The sequence below is a fragment of the Lutra lutra genome, chromosome 17 (assembly GCF_902655055.1).
Source record: "Lutra lutra chromosome 17, mLutLut1.2, whole genome shotgun sequence".
NCBI classification, from domain to species: domain Eukaryota; kingdom Metazoa; phylum Chordata; class Mammalia; order Carnivora; family Mustelidae; genus Lutra; species Lutra lutra.
The window spans coordinates 12,988,143-13,011,973 of record NC_062294.1 but is presented as its reverse complement, the minus strand read 5'-3'; the positions used below and the strand labels follow the sequence as shown (position 1 = coordinate 13,011,973).

At 45.5% G+C, this 23,831-nt stretch overlaps 1 protein-coding gene across 2 annotated transcripts in view; it reads left to right on the top strand.

The window, feature by feature from the left end:
* HYDIN (HYDIN axonemal central pair apparatus protein) overlaps nucleotides 1-23,831 on the top strand; it is a 403,917-nt gene that overhangs the window by 369,568 nt on the left and 10,518 nt on the right. For both annotated transcript variants that reach the window (XM_047711407.1, XM_047711408.1), the window contains 11 exons: nucleotides 871-1,018; nucleotides 1,458-1,665; nucleotides 2,198-2,419; nucleotides 6,090-6,259; nucleotides 8,353-8,551; nucleotides 10,297-10,455; nucleotides 12,236-12,513; nucleotides 13,737-13,956; nucleotides 16,067-16,279; nucleotides 17,424-17,587; nucleotides 18,434-18,584. In XM_047711407.1, the coding sequence (XP_047567363.1) occupies nucleotides 871-1,018; nucleotides 1,458-1,665; nucleotides 2,198-2,419; nucleotides 6,090-6,259; nucleotides 8,353-8,551; nucleotides 10,297-10,455; nucleotides 12,236-12,513; nucleotides 13,737-13,956; nucleotides 16,067-16,279; nucleotides 17,424-17,587; nucleotides 18,434-18,584 (2,132 nt within the window). The remainder of the gene's footprint in view (nucleotides 1-870; nucleotides 1,019-1,457; nucleotides 1,666-2,197; nucleotides 2,420-6,089; nucleotides 6,260-8,352; nucleotides 8,552-10,296; nucleotides 10,456-12,235; nucleotides 12,514-13,736; nucleotides 13,957-16,066; nucleotides 16,280-17,423; nucleotides 17,588-18,433; nucleotides 18,585-23,831) is intronic.

Here is a 23,831-nt window from a genome sequence, read left to right as displayed (position 1 = left end):
TAACAAGAAAAGCACAGGACTTATATGAAGAAAACTATAAAATCTTATTAAAATGCCCTCAAACAAGATGTGAACATTTACTAGTTCTCTCAAGATTAAATACAAATTTAATCAAGTTCCAATTAGAATTCCAACTGGTGTTGCCAGATAAAATACAGGATGCTTAGTCACATTTGAATTTCAGATAACAGTGAGTAATTTTTTAGTATAAGTATGTCAATACAAGTATGTGTCATGCAATATTTGGGACATACTTATACTAAAAAAATATTTCCTAAATCTGGCAGCCTTAATCCCAAAAGGATTGGGGGCAGAGGGAGAATTAGATAAAATGATTCTAAAGTATATGTAAAAAAACAAATGCTCTATAATAGTCAAGGAAAGTAAGAAAAAGCAAAATAGTTACAGAAGATGTATTCAGGCCCTACAGGACTCTCACAACATACTTGAGCTCTGATTCAAAAGAGTGTAATGCAGAGACTATCTACAAATATATGGGCCTGCCAGGGAGGGTGAAGCCCTCATTACCAAAAGCAGAAAGGCATTAGTTCCAAAGGAACAGAGAGAGAAAATGACGTCATCAGAATCACCTCGGACAGCTGTGACCAAGGCAGAGGGGTCACCCAGCAGGAGCAGGAAATTGTGGAATAAAGTTCTAGGAGGAGAGAGGTGAATCTTGCCAGGGGAAGCAGGTCCCTTGTAGAGCAGAAGGAAGGGAGGTAGTCAAAGACTGAGGAGCTTGGGAGAAGAAAGAAAAGAAGTTGAAAAGTTTTTTCTGTGAAGGCTTCCTCTTGCTTGAGGACCAGTATCTTCTGAATGCTTCAGGAGCAGGTGTGAGGGCTTCACTCATGGCTGGTGTTTCTCCCACAGGCAGAGAAGCCAGGGAAACCGTGCACATCATCAACAAGGAGGAGCAGGGGTTCTCTTTTGCCTTCCAGGACAACTCCCGGTACTCCGAAGGTTTCAGCAACAGCCTGGTCATATGTCCCATGGAAGGTTGGATCCCACCACTGTCCAGGTAAAGAAAAAAGTCCCCCACAACTGCACACCCCCACTATAGCAAGGGTTCTAGACCTGCTAGCCAGGAGAATCCATTTCCCCCAGTGCCCTGTATCACATCTCTTCCAACTCTAAAATTTATATGAACAATCCCATCCCTGTCCTCCTTATTTTCCATTGTTCATTTTCCTGATAAATTGTAGAGCACTGAGAACTTTAAGACCTTTTTCTCAATATTTTTCTCTCATGTTTATATTCTTGTCCTTTTTTTCTGTTATATTTGTGAATTCATAAAGCAATGTTCAGCCATGACTGGCAAATCTTCAAAATTCATCGTAATTTGGAATGACAGTGCTTTTTCCTCATAGAGCATGTGCTAACCCATCAGGCTCATATTCTTTAGCAGGTTATAACAGATTGGCCTGGACAGCTAATCTGCTGTCTTCTTCCCCATCCAGGTTCCCGGTTGATATTTTCTTCACACCAAAGCAGGAGGGAGATGTGAACTTTAATTTGATCTGCAATGTGAAAAAGAAAGCTCACCCTCTGACTTTAAATGTCAAGGCTGAGGGATACACTATGAATGCGGAGGTCAAGTGCAAGGACAGGACTGGCTTGATCACTCTCCTGACTCCCAAAGAGACTAACATTATCAACTTCTATGAGGTAAGAGTGTGAGAGAGCCTTGATTCATTCTCTCTCTCCTCTCTCTCTCTCTCTTTCTCTGTTTCCACACTGGCTGGGAAAGGAAGTACAAGGGAATGTTAGCTGTAGCTCTCTGTTTCAAATGCCAGGGAGACCAGAAGAACAGCACATGCCAGAAGCATCTCCACCCTCAGAATGCATATAGTTTTGATGTGAAACTTATTTTATCTTTCAGGGGGTGGAGAGATGGTAGGGAAGGGAATAATACTTGATTTCAACATACAGGAAGGATGTTTGTCCACCAAGCGTTGTCTAAAAATTACATTGCCATCTTACACTTCAGGTATGAGCACCCCCGCCCCCCGCCATCATTTAGTAGCTCTTGGTGGAATATCTGACTACATTAAGCCCATGAAACTCAGCTCACTAACATCATCTGTCATCCCTATCTCCCAAATGATATTTTTCCCCAACATCTTACATATCCTAACCCCAGAGAAGGGAACCATGATTTGCATTCCGTGAACGTACTACTCTGTTCTCTGTCTCTCAGGTAGAGTTGAACGAATGTGTACAGTGTGAACTCAGCTTTATCAACACTGGAAAATTTAACTTCAGCTTCCAGGCAGAGCTATCTGGCCCCAAATCCCTATTGCAATACTTGGAATTTTCCCCCATCGATGGCAGTGTGGATGTGGGGCAGACTGCACATGCCTCCGTGTCTTTCCAGCCATTTAAGAAGTGTGTCTTGAAAGGCCTGGAACTCAGAATCAAGGTGAGACCATTTAACATTGTCTGACCCTGAAAGCACTCCCAGCACTCTGTCTTGACAGAGTAATTCTCCTGTATGTTCCTTGTTTTCTCCACCCTTCCAGAAGCTCCTGGAGAGTGGTCATGTTGGAAACAGTCTCACAATCTCTAGTATAAAGGGTTCATCCACAGTTGAGGCGCCCAGTGAATAAGTGTCCATTGCAAAGCAGTAGGCCATCCATGCCCTGGAATCCTATGCAGCTATTAAAATGAATAAGGGAGATGGGTGGGCGGTGCAGAGGAAGTAAGAGAGACAAAATATGTATAACATTTTCCAAGATACATCACTGAATGAAAAACCAAGGACTCATGATGCCCGTAGGAATGGCAGAGAAGGACTGCTGGAGAGCTGCTCTCCCATAGTGATGAGTACACTGGCAAAAACTATCAAAAGCAATTCTTTTCAGAACTCTTGAAGTTAAAAAAAAAAAAAAAAAGAACTCTTGAAGTTAACCAAAGGCTAGCAAGAATCCTAGGATAATTTATTCAAGAAAAATGACTGAATTGTGTGTATATGCCTCATTTTCTTTATTCACCTGTCGATGAACATTCAGGTTGTTTGTACAGCTTGACTACTGTAACTAGGGCTACACTGAACGTGAGAGTGTTAACACCTCTTCAAGATCCTGACTTCAATTCTTCTGGGTACCAAAGCCAAACACCACAAGAAAAAAAACTATGGGCCGATATCCCTAATGAATACAGGTAGAACAATCCTCAACACAATATCAGTAAATCAAATCCAACAATACACTGAAAAGATCATACACTACAACCAAGTAGGACTTACCTCTCAGATGCCAGGATGGTTCAATATACAAAGACCAATTAATATCCGTGATATCCAACATTAACAGAATGAAGGATAAAAATCACATGATCATCTCAATAGAAGTGGCAAAAAGCATTTGACAAAATTCATGATAAAAACTCTCGACAAACTAGGATTAGAAAGAAAGTACCCCCAACATAATAAAGGTCATATATGAAAAGCTCACAGCTAACCTCATGCTCATCAGTGAAAAGCTAAAAGCTTTTCCTTTAAGATCAGGACCAAGGCAAGGATGCCCACTCTCACCACTTCTGGAAGGCCTAGGCAGAGTGATTAGAGAAGAAGAAGAGAAAATGTATCCAAATTGGAAAGGAAGAGGTAAAATTGTCCCTGTGTGCAGACAACGTGATCTTATATATAGAAAACCCAAAATATTCCATTAAAAAATCTGTTAGAATTAGGGCTCCTGCATGGCTCAGTGGGTTAAGCCTCTGCCTTCAGCTCAGGCCATGATCCTGGGGTCCCGGGATCAAGCTCCACATGAGGCTCCCTGCTCTTTGGGGACCCTGCTTCCCTTCCTCTCTCTATGCCTGCTGCACCGCCTGCCCCAAGCTCTCTATAAAATAAATATATAAAATCTTTAAATTAAAAAGATCTATTAGAATTAATAAAATAATTTAGTACAGTTGCAGAACACAAAGTCAACAAACACAAATCAGTTGCTTTCCTATACACTAACAAGAAACTATCTGAAAAGAAAATTAGGAAAATAATCTCATTTACAATATCACAGAAAAGAATTCAATTCTCAGGAATAAACTAAGGTGGTGAAAAACTTATATACTGAAAACGATAAACACTGATGAAAGAAATTAAAGACACAGACAAATGGAAAGACATCCTGTGTTCATGAGTGGAAAGCCTTAATATTGTTAAAATTTCCATGCTACCCAAAGCCATCTATAGATTCAGTGCCATCCCTATCAAAATCCCAATGGCACAAATACAGGAAAACAATTCTGTGATTCAAATGAAGCCACGAAAGACCACAAATAGCCAATCAATCCTGAGAAAGAAGAACAAGGCTAGAGGCATCATTCATCCTGATTTCAAAATAGGTTACAAATCTATCATCATCAAAATAGCATAGTACGAGCATGGAGACAGACACATAGACCAACGGAACAGAATAGAGAGCCCCGGAAATAAATGCACACATATCCTGCCAACCAATCTTTGACAAAGTTGCCAAGTACCCACCATGGGAAAGGAGAGCCTCTTTGGCAAATGGTGCTGGGAGACTTGGAGATCCTTATGCAAAAGAATGAAACTGAGCCTTTTACACCATGCCCAGAAGTCAGCTGAAAATGGTTAAAGACTTAAACATAAGCCCTTAAACCATAAAGCTCCTAGAAGGCAACATCAGGGGAAAGTTTCATGAACTTGGTTTGGCAGTGACTTCACGGATATGGCGCTAAATGCACAGGCAACAAAAACAAAAATTAAAAGGAAGACTCTCAAACTCAAAAGCTTCCGCACAGCAAAAGCAAGAATTGACAGAGTGAAGAGACGTGGTCTTTACTCATATCCGTACAGAAAGTGTGACTGACAGGGAACCAGGGAGTATGACAATTGGAACCCAAGGTCAGTTGCTGGCCAGTCCATAATTTAGAAGGACATGAAGTCACAGTACAGTCTAAAAAAAAAAAAATTTTTTTTTCATTAGAAAAGAGTAAAATTCCTAGTTTGGAACTCAAGGGCAATGTTGCAGCCATCTTACCTGGGAAGAGGCAGGCACCCCAGCTCAGAAGGAGCCCATCACTTTGGAGAAACCTCGTTTTCAGAACTCCCATGTCTTCCTGAAGAAAGAAACATCACATACACGTCATAGTACCTTCCTGCTCTAACTGGTAGAAGAGGTGAAGGTGGTCAATTTTAACCCTTTCTAAGCAATCAGTCACAAAATATAAAGACTTTAAAAGCCTTAAACTGTTTTTCAGTTCAGACAGTTGCTTATGAAAACTTGTGCCAATGACAGTTATAATGCTTTTTCTAATGATGTTTAGGATAAATAGTGGATATTTTATTTTAAATAAATTTTCAGCTTCCAAATTTCATATTCTTAAGTTTCTGAAGAGCAAATTAAGTTCATTTCCCAATAGGCACCTGTGTCATCTTATTGAGAACCCAGGGATGATCCATACTGTTTCTATCTTCCACTCTTTCACCCTTGACATAGGGCGTTTTGACTTCCTTCATTCTTGTCCTTTCCTGGTCGCAAGGTGGCCATTCCCCCCTGTAGCCCTAGGTCTGCATTCAAAGTGCAAATATGAGGGAAGAGCGAAGGCAAAACAAACAAAAAAACAACAAACAAGTAACCTAGCTCTCTCAGCAAGACCACCTCTGTATTCAAAATAGGACACCCTCTTGTCCTTTTCTGTTTATATCCGGATGACCAGAACTATGTCTGAGGACCACCCTTAGTGTCAAGGAAGGACAGAAACCAAGTATTTTCCCCCGGGCGGGCCTATTGGCAGCTAGGCAGAGTCCTACCAATAGGGAACCCCTGGGAAGCAGATGGGGGGCAGTAACCAGCAGTGTCCACCACACCCCTGCCTTCCGGCTGAATCCTCTCTGCCAGAGCCAATGCGGGGTCTGATTGTGACTGTCTCACTTTGCTTTCCTCAAGTAAACAAACTTCTAACCTGTGAATCAGATTCTCTGCCCATGGAGTCCTAGCACCTGAAAAAAAAAATTTTTTTTTTTGGAAAATCACCAACTGCTTTCCTCCTTCACGTGGGGCCTCGAGGAGCCCTTTGCTCACGCTTGTAATCCCGCTCCGCCTGCCATTGCCTCCCCACAGATCAGCCACGGCCCGACATTTCTGTGCAGCCTCTCAGGCTGCGCTGTGAGCCCCGCCATTCATTTCTCCTTCACCAGCTACAACTTTGGGACCTGCTTCATCTACCAAGCTGGGATGCCCCCATACAAACAAATCCTGGTTGTCACCAACAAGGAAGAAACGTCTATGAGGTAAGCAGTCTTCCCCGACCTTCCAGATGAGTCTGTAGCTCCTCGTGGGTCATACAGATGAAGTGCTGTCGAAACAGAAAAAGATTATGGGGAAGAGTCGAACACAGCTGGGCATGAATCCCGAGTCTCCTTTCCCCACCACTACTACTTGGGTAGCCATGAGCTGCTCTGCTGAAAATCTCGAAATGAGGAGGGCAATGCCTGATGAGAGGTTCAGTGGCTTCCATGTATTTTCCCCACATAATAGATGTGGAGACCAAGGTTTGAAGGGTTTAAAAGTGAATTTCTCAGGCCATTACTTCGTAGTGAATAACAAATCTATACTGAGCTTTTAAGTCTTCTGATTAAATTCTAGCCTCTCTGTACCATCCCAGTGTGGAATGTTGCAGTACGGGTTTCTGGGCCTTATTCCAGACCTATCAAAAAAGGATTTCCAGAGACTAGCCCAGAGACCTGTGTTTCCTCAAGACTTTCTAGGTTAGTACTATGCAATAGAACTTTTCTGGATGCTGGGACTGTTACATGTCTGTGCTTCCAGTATGGCAGCCCACGACTCCATGAGGCTGCAGAGTACATAAATTGTGCCTGGTGCAACTGAGGGACCGAATTTTTAGTTTGTTAAATTTTAATGCATTTGAATTTGAATTTGAATTTGAATAGCCACATGGGTCTAGTGGCTGCCAGCCACTAGATAGCCACTAGGTAGATAGCACAGGCCTAAGTTTGAACCCCAGCTCTTCCCTAGCTGTGCGACCTTGGGCACATGTTCTCACCTCTCCTCGCCTGAGATAGTGGATAATAATAGAGCCTCCCCTATGGGGCTCTCAGGAGGATTAAATTAGCCCCCAGAGAGAGCCCTAAGAGCAGTGCCTGGAACATAGGAGAGGCTCAGTTATGGTTATCTGCTGCTGCTGCTGCTGCTGCTGGGATGCTGATGGTTATCATCCTGAAGGGGATGTTACAAGAGTGTCATGTGATTGGAAATGCTCATTAAAACTCTTATCTACCTGCACTCTTTCCTGCATGATTTAATTCAATCGGAAAGGCATTCAGTTAAGTTTATTGGCCTAGCAGGACTCCTTCTCTAAATACCTGGAAGACAGACAAGGAAGTACTGAAATGGGGAGGTCTCGTGCCTTCCTTCCCACAAGTGGACGTAGAGTGGACATGGTCTTCAAAGACGCCATGTAATTGGGTGATTAGTGATAATGAGAACAGATCGCCTTTGTGGAGTATTTTTCCTCCGTGCCCTGCTTAGTGACTGACTCAGTCACTCTATTCCATTTAATGCCCCCAACAGCCTTACGAGGTAGCTGTCACTATCCCAGCTTTACAGATAAGGCAATAAAGGCTCAAAGGGCAAGTAACTTTTCTCAGGTCTCATGGCTGGTTAGTGGTTAAGAGCCCAGATCCAAACTCTTGTGTATCTGACTCAGAACACACACTTCTCTCCTCTGTGCTTTGCCCCCCAGTTACTTAGGAAGCACTTCTCCTCCTCCTCCTCTACCTCTTTCTCCATTTTTTCCTTAAAGAGAGAGAGAGAGCACTCTCACAGGGTTGGGGTGGGGGGAGAGGGGCAGAAGGAGAGGGAGAGAGACTCTTAAGCAGGCTCCATGCCCAGCATAGAACCTGATGCAGGGCTCGATCTCAAGACCCTGAGATCATGACCTGAGCTGAATGAAGTTAAGAGGCAGACACTTGACCTACTTAGCCACCCAGGCACCCCAGGAAGTATTTCCTTCCTTTGCATGGAACAAAGGGCCATGGCACTTTTGAGTTTGAGGCCCAGTTCTACCAGGATCTCAGGGTGTGATTTGGGGTAAGTAACTTGATTATGCCAGGGAGCCATGGCCTGGACCACTGCTAAGGTCCCTTCCAACGGTTACCTCCTCTGACTCCAGGGCAGAGGGCAGGAAATCCATCAGTACCCAGCTCAGAGAGATAAGGGGACAGAATCAGTCTTTCTGGAGGACTTAAACATGTGTTCTGACCTTCAGGAGCACAGGCTGGTCCTGGAGATCCTCTTCCTTTGTAGACAAAATGGAAATATGAGCACCCTCTATCTTCCACACCTTCCTCCTGATTTTCTGCAGCTTAGACTGTCTGTATACCAATACCACATACCTCGAGGTAAACTTCCGCGTCGATGTGATAAAGCCGGGAAAGACACTGGAGATTCCAATCACCTTTTATCCTCGAGAAAGTATCCAATACCGAGAACTCATCCCCTTTGAAATCAATGGGCTCTCACAGCAAATAATTGAAATCAAAGGGAAAGGCACCGAAATGAAGGTAAGAGACCTTGATGAGATCCCTCGGGCTTGGCACACTCCTTTTTGCCCTCCCAGCCCCCCTGAGCCCATTCTTCCTCCCCTCTCCACCTGTCTGGCCCCCAAGCTCCTCTGTCAGAGGCCAGCCAGTCCCACTGAATGGTGAACTGTCAAATCTGACTCTTCCTCAGACCAGACTTCAGTGAATCATAGGCTACAAGGAATCACGGGCACCAGAGAAACATTCTTTTTCTTGGAGAAGTTTGAGACTATCAGATGCATAATCCCGAGCCCGTCCTTCTCCTCTTACATCAGGGTGTGTTTTGTTTTCAGGTTTAATAGGCTAGATTTGTTTTGGATAGCAATTTATTTTGGCTGTGTGTGCAGATGTGCGTTTCAGTTGTGGAGCATCTTTCCTTAATGCCGCATTGAGTAATGTTCTCTGCTAGACACAGATCCCAGGATTATGTTCGACTGAGGGCGTGGCTTCTAAGCAGCGCTCCTAATGAAAGTCCTGTGCTAATCCCTTTCTCCCTGGTGTCTGGTAAACCTTTGAGGTGTCTGTTTGGTGAGCATATTTGCATTTTACTAGGACGTTCTGGAAGATGGAAGGCTTTCCCAGATGCTCAGAAATGCACGGGACATTTCTGCCGCAGACAGAGAAGATGGGGGAGGGATGGAAGGGAAGTGTCCCTGACGGCCTTCCCATCAAGCTAGAGGAGCCCCAGGACATGACCTCCTGGTGTGTCTGCACCCAAGCTGGATGGGGTGGGGGGGGTCTCTTCTGCTCTCGCCACTCACTCAGTCACTCACTTACTCTGTACCCACTGTGTGTAGGTCCTTTGGGGGAAATCCCAAGGGGACCTCCAGGAGCACAGGCTGCTGCTAGGGACTCTCAGCTTTGGATACCGAATGGAAATGGCTGGATATCAAGAAAGCTGAGGAGTAGGGGGTGTGTACTTTAGGGACTGAGCAAATGAAAGTGACCCACGCAAGGTCTGCTGCAGAGTCCTGCGGGCCAGGCCCAGGCTGACCTTGATCCATCCCAGCCAACACCAGGATCAGGGCCTTGTGAGGACTTGGAAGCGTGTCTGCCGCAGCACCTCTGCAGCCGCCATTGTAGTCTGAATGCTCAGCTCCTCTCACTCCTCCAGGCTGTCCCTCCCGCTGCCTTCCAGCCCATCTCCAGAGAGACGCAAGCCAGAGCACTCCCAAAACACGCGTCTGAGGAGATCACCCCATGTTGTCCTGGCTTCCCGCTTCTCCCAGCACGAACCCTGACTACCTGCCAGCCTGTCTTCTTCGGGCAGCCCTCGTTCCCGGCCACAGGCCTTGACTGAGCCACTCCTCTGACTCAGGGCCTTGCCACAGAGTGTCCCCCTGCCCCCGGGGTGCCCTCCAACCTCACACCACCCCAACTCAAACTGACTAGATCCTGCCCCTCCTTTAGCTGCCCGGTGCAATGTAGACATGCCCTCTCAGGGACGCCTCCCCAGACCCCCCCAGCCAGTTCAGCCTCTGTAGTGTGCTCTCAAGGTACCCCGAGCATTTCCTCCACAACCCTTCACCCTGTTGTAATTATGTAGTTGTGTAGGGAGCCGCTTAGGGGTTCCTTTATGCCCATGAATGTCCACTCCCCATATGAAGATGGCAGGACACCACGGGAGATGAAGCACCCCTGCCTCACCAGAGCGGATGGGTCACCCCAGTTACTCTTCTCCGTAACCAATGAAACCCTCCATCCCTGCTCTCTATTCTGTTCCGCAGATTTCAGTGCTAGATCCAGCCAACAGGATTGTGAAGTTAGGAGCTGTCCTGCCGGGACAGGTAGTAAAGAAAACGGTTTCCATCATGAACAACAGCCACACCCAGCTCACATTCAGCCTGTCGGTCCTGTTCTCAGTTCCAGAACTCCAGGAACCCAAGGTTGGTGCTCAGGGCTCCCGGCGGGCCCCTCTCTCGCCCGATGGTACCGATGACCGTGCTCACCATGCTGACCACCCCCACTTCTCGCGCACCTGCAGTGTGCCCGGCCATTCCAAGAGCTCCCCGCATGCCACCTCAGAGTGTCCTCCCAAAAGCAGTGTGGGGCTGGTGCTTTCTTTATTCTCACTTTACACAGAAGGACACCAAGGCTTAGAGAGGCTGCACACTTCCAAAGGGCAGCAAGTGAAAGAGAAAGGGACACGATTCAGTAGATCCGGATTCTCATGAACGTATCTATCCTGTAAAAGTCACAAAGAAAACCATTTTCCCCATAATCTCACACCAAGAAACAATCACTTGCCAATGACCGCCTTCTTGTCGTATGTCCACCCAGTGGAGAGACAGCGAGATTGAGCTCTGGTGTCTCTTCTCACAAGGGTTCTAGTCCCGTCATGGGGCTCCCATTCTCATGACCTCATCTAAACCTAATTATTCCCTAGAGGCTGAACACCACTCACATATGAATTTGGGGGGTCACCATTCAGGCCGTAGCAAGGTCATGTGACATAGGTCACATAGTTTCCAGTTTTCAGGGGTCACTGACCCAGAAATAATACCCGAAAAGCCTAGAAACTGCAGAGGCCAGATGTGAGTTGGGAAAGGGCAGCTCAGAGGACAGCTGGGGCTGTTGGGAGGCCTCACGGTGGAGGGAGGCCTGCACCGAGGCTAGGGTGAGAGGCTAATGCAGGCAGACAGATTGGGGAGAGGTGCGCTCGCAGGCAAAGCTCCGTGTGCTCCGGAGACTCTGCTTGCGTACGTCCAGGTGGGAGGTGGTGCAGCAGGAGCACCGTGAACCGTCTGCAGGTGGCCAGGAAAATGGGCTGGGGAGCTAACCAGAGCAAGAGAGCCGGTGGGCATCTCACCCCATGGCCATGCTGCCATCCAGAGACAGGGTCGACTTGTTGCTTCCATGTCCTCATTCATCTCAGGCGATGTCCACAGTGCCACTGGGCCGGGGCCCCTGACCTTTGGGCCAAGCCACTTTTGTCTCTTTTGGGGATGAGTGACCGGTACTGGCCCAGTGGCCTTGGGCTTGGCCTTCAGTGTCATAGTGTTTGCAGAAATCGCGAAGATCGCAGTCCCGGTGCAGTTTCTAGCCCATCTCACCCCAGCCACCGCAGTTCTCCGCTCTGCACCCCAGGGGAGCACAAGCGCCAAAGGAGCCTCAGCTTCCTTAGAGCTGACTTTCATTCATTTCTGCCAGGACAGAGCGGGAAGGGGAAACGATATGAATTTAAACAGCAGTTCCCAGACTCTAGAACACGTGGGTCAGGGCATTTTTGATGATGCAAGTTCCAGGCTCTCCCAAAATTCATTCGGCCTGGGGAAGGACCTGGGAATCTGCATCTGAAACAGCACACCAGGGAGTGTGGTGCAGGGAGCACAGGGACCCCTCCCTGGAAAGACATCAGAGCGTTGAGCATTTTCCATTTCCTCTTATCGAGCTCTTTCCTCCACGGGAGAATAGGGGTCATGTGCTGCAAGGGGCTGGAAAGAGAATTAGCATTTGTGGAACGCCAATTACCTGCCACGCTTTCCTACGGATGATCAGAATCTTCACATAGAGTAAGTCACAGAAAGCTTAAAAACTTGCCAAAGATGACCCAGCCAGCGGGAGGGAGCAGAATGGGCTGTTGCAGCCTTAACAGCAAGACCCAGAAGCGGGTGCCTCCGACGCCCCCTGCCCTCAGCGGCTGAGTCTCACTGTGCTTCTGTCCAGGTCCTCACCCTGATACCCTTCCACAATATCACTCTGAAGCACAAAGAGGTCTGTAAGCTGGAAGTCATCTTTGCCCCGAAAAAGCGCATCCCTCCCTTCTCTGAGGAGGTGTTAATGGAGTGTATGGGGCTCCTGCGTCCTCTCTTCCTACTGAGCGGCTGCTGCCAGGCCCTGGAGATCTCCCTGGACCAGGAGCATCTCCCCTTCGGGCCAGTCGTGTATCAGACACAAGCCACGCGTCGCATCCTTATGTTGAACACGGGTGACGTGGGTGCAAGGTAGGAGAGCGGCGTGCCCACCCCGAGGCCAGCACAGCCCTGTGACCCTGGCTGTGCCCTCAGTCTGGACAGGACATCTGTGTTACAAGTCTGGCCACTTGTCACTTCTTTCCCCTCCCTTTGCTCAAGATGTGACAACGGCGGTCCCTCTCGGGTGACTGCTGTGCCAGGGAGACATTTGCTTGGTCCTGTTCTATGCCCTTCACGTGGCTCCTCTTGGCTAATCACAAGCAGTTCCATCGCTGATCCATTTTACAGATGAAACAACTGAGATTACTTTACCAAAATCATGCATTTAGCGAGGACTCACACTGTGCAGGTGCAGTGCTGAACATTCTAGCAAATAAGCTCCCATTAATTATCCCAGGCCCCTTTAAGGTCCTCTGCTGACCCCATTCCACAGATGAAGGTGAGGCTTAAGGAGGTTAGGTGATTGACCTGAGGTCACTTAGGCAAGAAATGACAAAGACGAGATTGGAACCCGAGTATATCTATGACCGTTGTCCTCTCCAGCCTCTTCCCCCTGGCTAGCAGGCACCCACCCCAATCACTACTCAGGCTTGCCCCCATACCCATGCAGGCAGGCACTGCATACCTGCAGGGGGCACCCTCGCCCAGACTTCAGTGAGAACAGCACCCTGAGGGCGTGGTGTGGTGCCCCCGCTCCCCAGTGCTGGAAGCACCGATCTGTCCCCCCGCCCTCTGTCTCCTGTCTGGCCCCCAGAGGGATGACTACACAGGGCCCTCAGGTCTCAGCACCACCAAGAGCAGGTGCAGCGTTCACAGGAGGGCATCACCTCGGCCCTCCTGGATCTGACCTTCAAGACAGTGCAGGGAGTGCTGATAGCCACGGTCTCAGGGAGGGTTCAGTCCTAGCCCAATCCCTTCCTAGCCATGTAATCTTAGGTACACACGTGTTAGTGCATTCATGCACATGTCCCCCCACGAGCCACTCGTGGGCCATAAAATAATATGCAACCCCTTCCCACCATGCTCGGTCCAAGAAGCTGCTGAGCCCTCCTACCCAGGATTGACCGGGCTCTCGCCCCCACCTGCCCCTACCACGCCCAGTGATGGTCTTCCTCGCAGGTCCCAGGGCGTATTCAAAGGGGGTAAACGTCCCAGCTAAAAGCCCAGGCAACGTCTCTTGATCTCAGCAGCATTGAAGACACCCCCAGGATACTAATAAACTGTCTTTCTTGTCTCCTTTTGTCTTGGAAAAGGTTTAAATGGGATGTGAAAAAATTTGAGCCTCATTTCTCCATCAGCCCAGAAGAAGGCTATATCACTGCGGGCATGGAGGTTTCTTTCGAAGTGACCTACCATCCCACTGAAGTGGGCAAGGAGACTCTCTACAAAAACTTGCCCTGCTTCATCCAGGGAGGCAATCCCCTGAGCCTGACCCTCTCTGGAGTCTGTGTGGGACCACCTGCAGTAAAAGAGGTCAGTAGATGCTGCTCACAGAGGGGCCCGCAGCTGGAGGGGTCCTGGCAAGCTCTGCAATTAGAAACGAGTGACTCGTTCAAACAGTCCTCGGTGACAACACCAGACATTCAGACCTGTTCCCTGGCCCCTGCCACAGGGCTTTTGCATATTCTGTTCCCACTGCTGCAATATTCATTTTCCCTCTTCATTTAGTTCATTCCTATTCACTCTTCAGCTCTCAGCTCAAGCATCACATTCTCAGGGAAGCTTGCACGGCTGTCTCTGGCTAGATCGACTTCTCTTACAAGCTCTGTAAGGAAAGGGTACACACCTTTCTCTCCTCTCTCATGAAAAAAAGGGGGGAGAATGGGGCTTGGGTTAACCCTCTGCTAGCCATGTTCGCAGAAATCTGAGAGTGGACTCTGTTCCACTTACGGTAAAAACCACTTAGGCTAAAAATGACACCCAGTCTTCATCTCTGTAATCCCATTATTTCAAGAGTGTTATGTAAATGGATCATACAGGGGCACCTGGGTGGCTCAGTTGGTTAAGCGTCTGCCTTTGGCTCAGGTCATGATCCCAGGGTGCTGGGATAGAGCCCCATGTTGGGCTCCCTGCTCAGCGGGAAGCCTGCTTCTCCCTCTCCCACTCCCCCTGCTTGTGTTCCCTCTCTCACTGTGTCTCTCTCTTTCGAACAAATAAATAAAATCTTTAAAAATAAATAAATAAATCAATGGAATCATATGATATGCTCTGAGCATGTCCCTACAAGTCTTGGCAAGAACATATGCTTTCATTTTCTTGAGTAAATATGTAGGAGTGAAATGCCTGGGTTGTAGAGCAGGCATATATTTACTTTTTTTTTTAAGATTTTATTTATTTTATTTGACAGAGATCACAAGTAGGCAGAGAGAGAGAGGAGGAAGCAGGCTCCCCGCTGAACAGAGAGTCCGATGCGGGGCTCGATCCCAGGACCCTGGGATCATGACCTGAGCCGAAGGCAGCGGCCTAACCCACTGAGCCACCCAGGCGCCCTAGTCAGTTGTTTTAATTGTAGTCATTCTAGGGCGCCTGGGTGGCTCAGTGGGTTAAGCCGCTGCCTTCGGCTCAGGTCATGATCCCAGGGTCCTGGAATCGAGTCCCGCATCAGGCTCTCTGCTCAGCAGGGAGCCTGCTTCCCTTCCTCTCTCTCTGCCTGCCTCTCTGCCTACTTGTGATCTCTGTCTGTCAAATAAATAAATAAAATCTTTAAAAAAAAATCTAAAAATAAAAAAAAATCTTAGTCATTCTAATAAATACGTGGTGCTGTCTCCTTGTGTTTCTTAATTTGTAGTTCCCTGATGACGCATGATGTCGAGCATCTTTGTGGGCATTTATTTGCCTCCATATATCATCTCTGTTGAAATATCTGTTCAAATTTTCCATCTCTTTAACCGGGCTTTTGGTTTTCTTCTTATTGAGTTTTGAGAGTTCTTCCTATATGCAGGACAGACTTTACAATTAGATCTTCAATCTGTTTTGAGTTTTTGTATGCAGTGCAAGATATGGATCAAAATTCATCTCCTTGTATGTTTTGGGATATGGACATGGTTGAAAAGTGCACCCTTTCTCCGCTTGAAATACCTTTGTACTTTTTTCAGAAACCATTTGACCATACAGGGGCGGTCTCCTAATCTATTGACTCTCCTTACCGCCACTGCCACAGTGTCCCCGTGGCTACATTCGGTGGTCAGTTCTCAACTGTTGACCTGTTAATAGCATTTGAAACCTTGAACAAGTCCCCTGAAGAAGGATCCTTCCAACACTTCCCTCACTTGGCTCCTAGGATACCACCCTTTCCTGGGTTTCTTCCTACCTTATTAGATGCTCCCTCTCATCTCCTCTTCTGATTTTTCTTACCATGGGCGTGTGCCAGCCAGGAATTAGTTCTTAAATTTCTTCTTGTTTCTAACACCAATTAACTTCTTGACAATCTCATCCAGTTTCTTGGTCTTAAAAAAACAAAACAGAACAAAGCAAAACACTGCCGTACCCTCAACTCCCAAATATGTATCTCCAGCCTAAGCGTTTCTTCGAACTCTTCGTTTGTAAGTTGCACTGCCTGGCTGAGGTGCCTGCTTTCTTCCAGGTGGTGAACTTCACCTGCCAGGTGCGCTCCAAGCACACGCAGACCATCATGCTTTCAAACCGTACCAACCAGACCTGGAACCTGCACCCCATCTTTGAGGGTGAGCACTGGGAGGGGCCTGAGTTCATCACCCTGGAGCCCCATCAGCAAAACAAGCCCTATGAGATCACCTACAGACCCCGCACCATGAACTTGGAGAACCGCAAACATCAGGTAGACGGAGGCTTCCCCCACCCCCGTGGGTTTCCCTGTGTGTTTGGAGGGGGAAGAGTGGTGCAAAAGAGGTAAGGGGTGCCTGGGTGGCTCAGTGGGTTGAGCCTCTGCCTTCGGCTCAGGTCATGATCTCAGGGTCCTGGGATCGAGGCCCACATCGGGCTCTCTGCTCCGCGGGGAGCCTGCTTCCCCCTCTCTCTCTGCCTACTTGTGATCTCTCTCTCTCTCTCTCTCTCTCTCTCTGTGTCAAATAAATAAATAAAATCTTTTAAAAAAAGAGCTAAGGAGATAGAGTTTGGGGGCTCAGGAATGTTCAAATAGAAGGGGACACCTCTAACAATGTTGGAATAATAGGGAATCATGCAGATTATTGAGTCCAAAGCCTCCCTCAGTGCCCACATGTTATCAGGTATAGGAGATTCTCTTAGAATGAGGGACACAGTTCTGGGCAGAGTCCTGGACTAAGCATCAAGCAATTAAGATTTACCTTAACTGCACAAATTTTTATCACCACGGCTGTCATCAAAATAAAAAAGGAAAGAAGCTGCAACCACCCACCCTTAAAAAAGGAGAACTATTCTCTTCTATCTTCACTACCAACCCTCACTCAGATACTGCCATAGCTGCCATCAGCATACCCAATTTCGCCTTCTGTTTATTTTCACTTTACATTATATCATGAACATTTTTCTGTTTCACTAGTTTTTGTGATCCTCATGTTTAATGATTGTCTAATATTTCTTTGAATGAGAGTTCCATAATTTATTTGACATTCCCCAGTTGTTGAATATCAAAGTTATTACCAAATTTTTATCAATATTATAAATGGTTTTAATGTGTGTGTGTGTGTGTGCGTGCACGCGCACACACGCAGCTTTTTCCTCTGCAAGGATTTTTACGTTCCCTGGGATAAGGCTGCCGGCTAGCTCAACTGGTAGAGCCTGCGACTCTGAAGTTCCTTGGGGTGGAGTTCCTGGTTCAAATACATATGAACATGTTTATGACTCTTGAAACATACTACCACGCTGATTTCTAAGAGTTATGCTTACGTGAGGGCCTCTGTTAACCCCAAGTCACTACTATGCCTGAGCGGTAGCTAACGAGGGACCTTCTGTGCCATTCTGACCACGCTTCTCCTCCTCAGGGCACCCTCTTCTTCCCCCTCCCCGATGGGACTGGCTGGCTATATGTGCTGCATGGGGTTGCCGAGCTCCCCAAAGCCGTGGCCAACATCTTCCGTGAAGTACCATGTAAGACGCCCTACGTTGAACTCCTGCCAATCAACAACTGGCTTAACAAGCCCCAGAGGTGAGGGAGTGGGGCGAGGGGTCAGAGTGGAGGAGATGGAGGGAGGACATCCACTGTTAGCCCGGCCTTTCCCCTGGCCAGCGCCTCCAGAAGACACAGAGAGGCTGAAAGATTCAGAGACGCATTTCCTGATGTGGCGAGGCCCTTCCTGACCTCTAAGCTTCCAGACACCCAGGGCTATCTGCGCATAGCCAATTACCTAAGTCTCCTAGACCAGGTCCTGGCATGAATTAAGTGCTTGGTAAATGTTAGCTGTTATTATTATCAAAATAAGAATTGTGGTGGTTATTGTTGAGTGCTCTACCATATCACCTAAGCCACTGGCCAGAGAAGGATGTCCCTTGGATCTTTAGTTGCAGTGGGAGTAGAGTAGAGTTCAAGGGCTAGAGAAGCTTGAGGACCAGCAGCCTGGTCCCCTTCTTTGACAGAGAAGGAGCCAAAGGCTTGGAGAAGAGACTTCCTTACTGAAGGCTGCCAGGTAGCATAGTGGATGAAGGCCCAGACCTAAGTGTGAATCCTGGTTCTACCAATAACTAGTCATGTTATCTGAGCATGTTTCCTCTTGGCTTCTATCTCCCCATTAGTCAGATGGAGGTGATGACATCATACGTACCTCCCTGTGTCACTAGGAACACATGTGGAGCACTGATTCAGCACCCGGCACGTAACAGGTGTCGATAAATTGTAGTTATGGGTGTTGTTAGAGACAAAGTGAAGACCAGAACCCTGGACCCATGTGCTTATCACAAAGTCAAGAGTAGAAATAACACCTTTCCTTCATTCCTTTGGGCAGACGGTCTCATTTTCTCTATCCTCTCTCCATGTGCTCCTGTGTCCCCCCTCCAGATTCCGGGTCATCGTGGAAATGATAAAACCAGAGAAGCCAGATCTAAGTGTCACCTTAAAAGGCCTTGATTACATTGATGTTCTGTCTGGCTCCAAGAAAGACTACAAGCTGAACTTCTTTTCCCACAAGGAGGGACTATACAGTGCAAAGGTATCTACACATTAAAAGCATTTCCCTGGAGCCCCCTGGGGGTTTGCCCCTGAGGATGATGACCCTGGTGTTAGGGAGTGAAGATGTCCTCCCACTGCCAGCCTGTCCTTATCCTGTTGGGCTAACCATTTAGTGACCTGGCAAAGGCTTTCAGGACTCCCAGCCTCTTTATGATGGAGCCAGACTGCAGGGCCCTCCATCCATCATGTGGACCCACACCAAACATGCAAGGCAGGAGAGTCATGAAAATCCTTGAGCAGTAAATAAATCTGGGCCAGCAAACACTGGACCACAATAATAAGAAAAGATCCCTTTTTCTGAGTGCTGATAGTGACTAGCACCGTGCTGAACACTCAATACACACAGCCAGTAATGTCAGAGCCAGGATTCATTCAACTCAGAGCTACCACGGGGTCTTTCATGCATCAGTCATTTCTCCTAATTCATTCATTAGTGCCACAAGAACCTACGAGCATGTCTGCCACATACTATACTGAGTGTTGGCAACACAGCAATGATCAAAAATAGGCAGAGTCTCTGTCTGCAGGGAATGCACAGTCCAGTGAAAGGAGAAGGGCATTAATGGTACTGTGAATGTATAATCACAAAATGAGATATGTGCTTTGAAGAAAAGGAGCAAATATGGATCAGTAGCTCACAGGAGAGGTTAGGGCTGAAGATAAATATGGAAATTACTTATTTATAGATAATATGTAGAAATTACTCATTTATACTATGGCTTCTAATACATTTATAGATAGTACTAGAAGCCATGACTAAGAATGGAAAAAGCGAGGAAAAGATTTTAAAGTGAAAAAAGAAAAAAACCTAAGAATGCATCTCCTCCCTCCAGAAGAGATACTGGGAAAACCCATGCAGTAGGATGTCATCCTCTCCTACAAACACTGAGGTGGGCTGCTCCTCTCAGATCACATTCACAGGCTAACAGAGTACCTTAAAACCAAGGTCTCATGAAACATCTGAAGAAAAAAAAAAAACACTATAAATAGAAATACCAGCTCAAAAAAGAGGAACCCCTAAGATAAAAGATGTATTAAAGCAAACAGAAGATTTTTAGTGAATATTATTAATATCCTCAAAGAGATAAAGGAAGATAATCCCACCCCTAATAGAAGAACAGGTTATTGTGGGCAATAATCAATTAGAGACCTGGAAAATTTTAAAAACAGTGTGTTTTAATAGAAAACCAAAGGGAAAGGCTGAATAGTGCAATGAACTCTGAGGAAGAGAGAACTAGTAAGTTAGAAGATAGAGCCGAGTAATAGCACAGACTTTAGCACAAAGACATGACAAGAATGGAAGGAAGTAAGAAGTGCTGAGAAGGCCTGGCAAGGTTGGATCCCTCAGGCATTGCTGGCAGGAGTGTAAATGGTGCAGCTGCTGCAGAAGACGGTCTGGCATTTCTTAAATGGTTAAACAAAGAGTTACCATGTGACTCAGCCATTTCACTCTTAAGTGTATACCCACGATAAATGAAAACATATGTCCACACAAGAACCTATATGTAAATGATCATGGCAGCATTATTCATAAGAACCAAAAAAAACCCGCCAAGAAACAAACCAAATGTCCATCAATCCAAATAATAATAAATAGAATGGAATATTATTTGGCAATAAAAAGAAATGGAAATGTGCCAATACATGCAACACACGAGTGAACGTTGAAAACATTATGCTAGCTGAACAGAGCCAGTCACAAATGGCCACATATTGTATGATTTCATTTATATGAAATGTCCAGAATAGCAGATCTATAGAAAGAGAAAGCAAATTAGTTGTATCTATGGCAAGAGTGGATGAGTTAGGAGGAAATGGCGAGTGATTGGTTATGGACCCTGAGTTTCTTTTCAGGGTGATGAAAATGGTCCAAAACTGATTGTGGTGATACTTGCATCACTTTTTGACTATACTAAAAACCACTAAATTGTGTACTTTAAATCAGTGGATTATATGGTATGCAAATCACATCTCAGTAAAGCTGTTTCAAAAAAAAGAATGAAAGGAAATGTGAGACATAAAATATAAATCAAAGAGTTCTAATATCCACCTAATAAGAAATTCAACACCCAAAAATCAAATAATCCAGTTAAAAAATAGGCAGAAGACAAAAAGAAAAGACTTCTTTTCCAAAGAAGACATCCAGATGGCTTACAGACACATGAGAAGATGCTCAACGTCACTCATCATCAGGGAAATACAAATAAAACCATAATGAGATACTACCTCACAACTGTCAGAATGGCTAAAATTAACAACACAGGAAACAATGGGTATTGGCAAGGATGTGGAGAACAGGGAACCCTCTTGCACTATTGGCAGTAACATCAGATTTCTCATGGTAACTCTGAATACAAGAAACGGGGAGGGGCACCTGGATGGCTCAGTAAGTGTGACTCTTGATTTTGGCTCAAGTTATGATCTAAGGGTCATGAGCTTGAGTCCTGTGTTGGGCTCCACACTGTACATGGAGCCTGTGAGCCTGCTTAAGATTTTCTCTCTTTCTCTCCCTCTGCCCCACCCCACCCCCATCTCATGTGCGTATGTGCATGCTCACTCTCTTTCTTCCAAAAAAGAAAAGGGGGGGGGGGGCAATGGAGTAAGCTATTCATATAACTTAGAGTGATGTTCAATCTAGAACTTTTTCCAAACAAAACTATTATGAGGACAAAATAAAGACATTTTTTAAAGATGCAACAACTCTAAGTAACCCACTCATATATATAAATATATTACTTGTTTGAAATAGGTACTGTAAAATTAAAAGGTTTTGAATTAGCAAAATTTTTAAAAATAAGTGAATTCAAGAGGAAAACATAAGGTTACAATGAACAAAGAATCAAAATTCAATTGATAGGTAATTTCAAATAATTGTTGAAAAGCAATCTGAAATGAATATTTCATATGGCCTCAATATAGGAAATAGCCAGGGGAAGAATAAGACAATGAAAAATATTTTCTCATTCAGTGGGAAACAAATAGGGAAATGAAAGATGTTCTTTCATTCATCAGAAGGGTAGGGAAAGAGTAAAGATAGTCATAAACTATATATGTGAACAGAAAAATATAAGTAAATATATGTTTTAAAGCATTAAGTAAAAATGATGGTGAACCCAGATACAGAGTCTCTTTACAATAATATGTATTAAAATTAACAAAAGTTCTTTAAAAATCAAAAGCACTTCTTCTGACTATAATGGAGTAACTACTCTTCCCACCATAAATGATCATAAAACTGGACAAAATATCTGAGGCAAGTCTTCTCAGGCATTGACAACAGGCAGCACAATACTGCAATCCATCAAAGAGAAGAAAAGCTAATGAGATGAATCTCCATAATTGTCCTGGCTCACTACCAAGGGACAATTTCCTGACTGCAGTGCATGGAGCTGGAGTCTAAGCAAAGCACAGCTGCCCTCATTGAACTGAAAAATGCAGAAATCAGAGTTTGGTATGGTTGAAATAGCTGTTCTCTACAGGGTGGGAGAGGAGTGGAGGGAGTAATGCATGGAGGGGCAGAGTCTGAGGGTGGGGAGCGGAGGGAGACCGAAGTCTGTCTGGAAGCCCCCCTCAAAGTATTTGGCTGAGAGTTGTCCTGCACATGCACAAGATGAGACTACATGGGATTCATCAGAGAACAGCTTCCAAAAGAGTTGATAAAGGAACAAAGATGCATTAATCAGTGCTGGGGAACTTTGGAGGTTTAGCTCCGCCAGAGTGAAGAGGTTGCATGAACATCTCACCAACATCCTAAGAATCCAGTTGAAATACCAGAAAGGCCAAAAGAAAGGACCATGCCCTTAGGATAAGTCCTTTTAGATCTTTAAAAAGCCTAAAACTAAGCACCTACAAGATCAGGGAGGACAAAATTTGGAGACTGAATCCCACCAAGTTGGAAGGTCTTGAGAAACACCTTGAGCTTCCCATACATCTGCTCTAACAAAAGCTACACAACTTTAAGGTGATAGGTCAATAAGTCAATGACTGAACTGCCTCCTAGAATAAAATCAACACTCTTACAAGGAAGATAACAGAATCCAGAATCTCTAAAATGATGACCAGCAACATCCAGTGCACCAGCAGAAATTACTAGACTTGTGATGAAGCAGGGAAATGTGACTCATAGTCAAGAAAAATGCAGTCAATTAAAATGAACTCCAAGATGGGTGAGATACTGGATTTAGCAAACAAAGACCTCAGAGCTATTATAAACAAGTTTAGAACTAAAAGAAAATATTTTAAATAGTTAAATATGAGCAGGTAAGGAATCTCAGCAGAGAAATGGAAACTATAAAAAAAGAACCAAATGGATATTCTAGAATTGAAAACTACAATAAACCAAAATGAAAGTTTCACTGGATGTGCTTAATAGCAGATTGAATAAAAAGATAAAAGATTTGCCATTTGCGATGATATGGATGGAACTAGAGGGTATTATGCTTAGCGAAATAAGTCAATTGGAGAGAGACAACTATCATATGATCTCCCTGATATGAGGAAGTGGTGATGCAACGTGGGGGGGGTTGGGGGTTAGGAAAAGAATAAATGAAAAGAATAAATGATCGGGAGGGAGACAAACCATAAGAGACTCTAAATCTCGCAGAACAAACTGAGCGTTGCTTGGTGGAGGGGGTCGGGAGATGGTGGTGGGGTTATGGACATTGGGGGGCGTGTGTGCTGTGGTGAGTGCTGTGAAGTGTGTAAACCTGACGATTCACAGACCTGAACCCCTGGGGCTAAAAATACATTATATGTTTATAAAAAAATTTAAAAATGTTTTAAAAAGATAGAAGATTGAATAAAAGGAACCAGTGCCTTGGGAACCTGTGAGAAAATATACAATTTTCTAATACATGAGTAATGAGAAGAGAGTGAGAATAGGGCAGGACCATGAGAGATTGTGGACTCTAAGAAACAAACTGAGGGTTTTGGGGTGGGGGAGGGGATGGGTGAGCCCAATGATGGGTATTAAGGAGGGCACGGATTGCATGGAGCACTGGGTGTTATACACAAACAATGAATCATGGAATGCGCTACATCAAATACTAATGATGTATTGTATCGTGACTACCATACCACACACAAAAAAAGAAAGAAAACTATTTGAAAAAAAATTTGTGAAACTTCCCTGCTATGATTTTAAAAATAGATATATTTACAGATCCAAGAAACTTGGCAAACCACAAGCAGGAAAAATATAAAGAAAACCATGATATATGAGAAAACC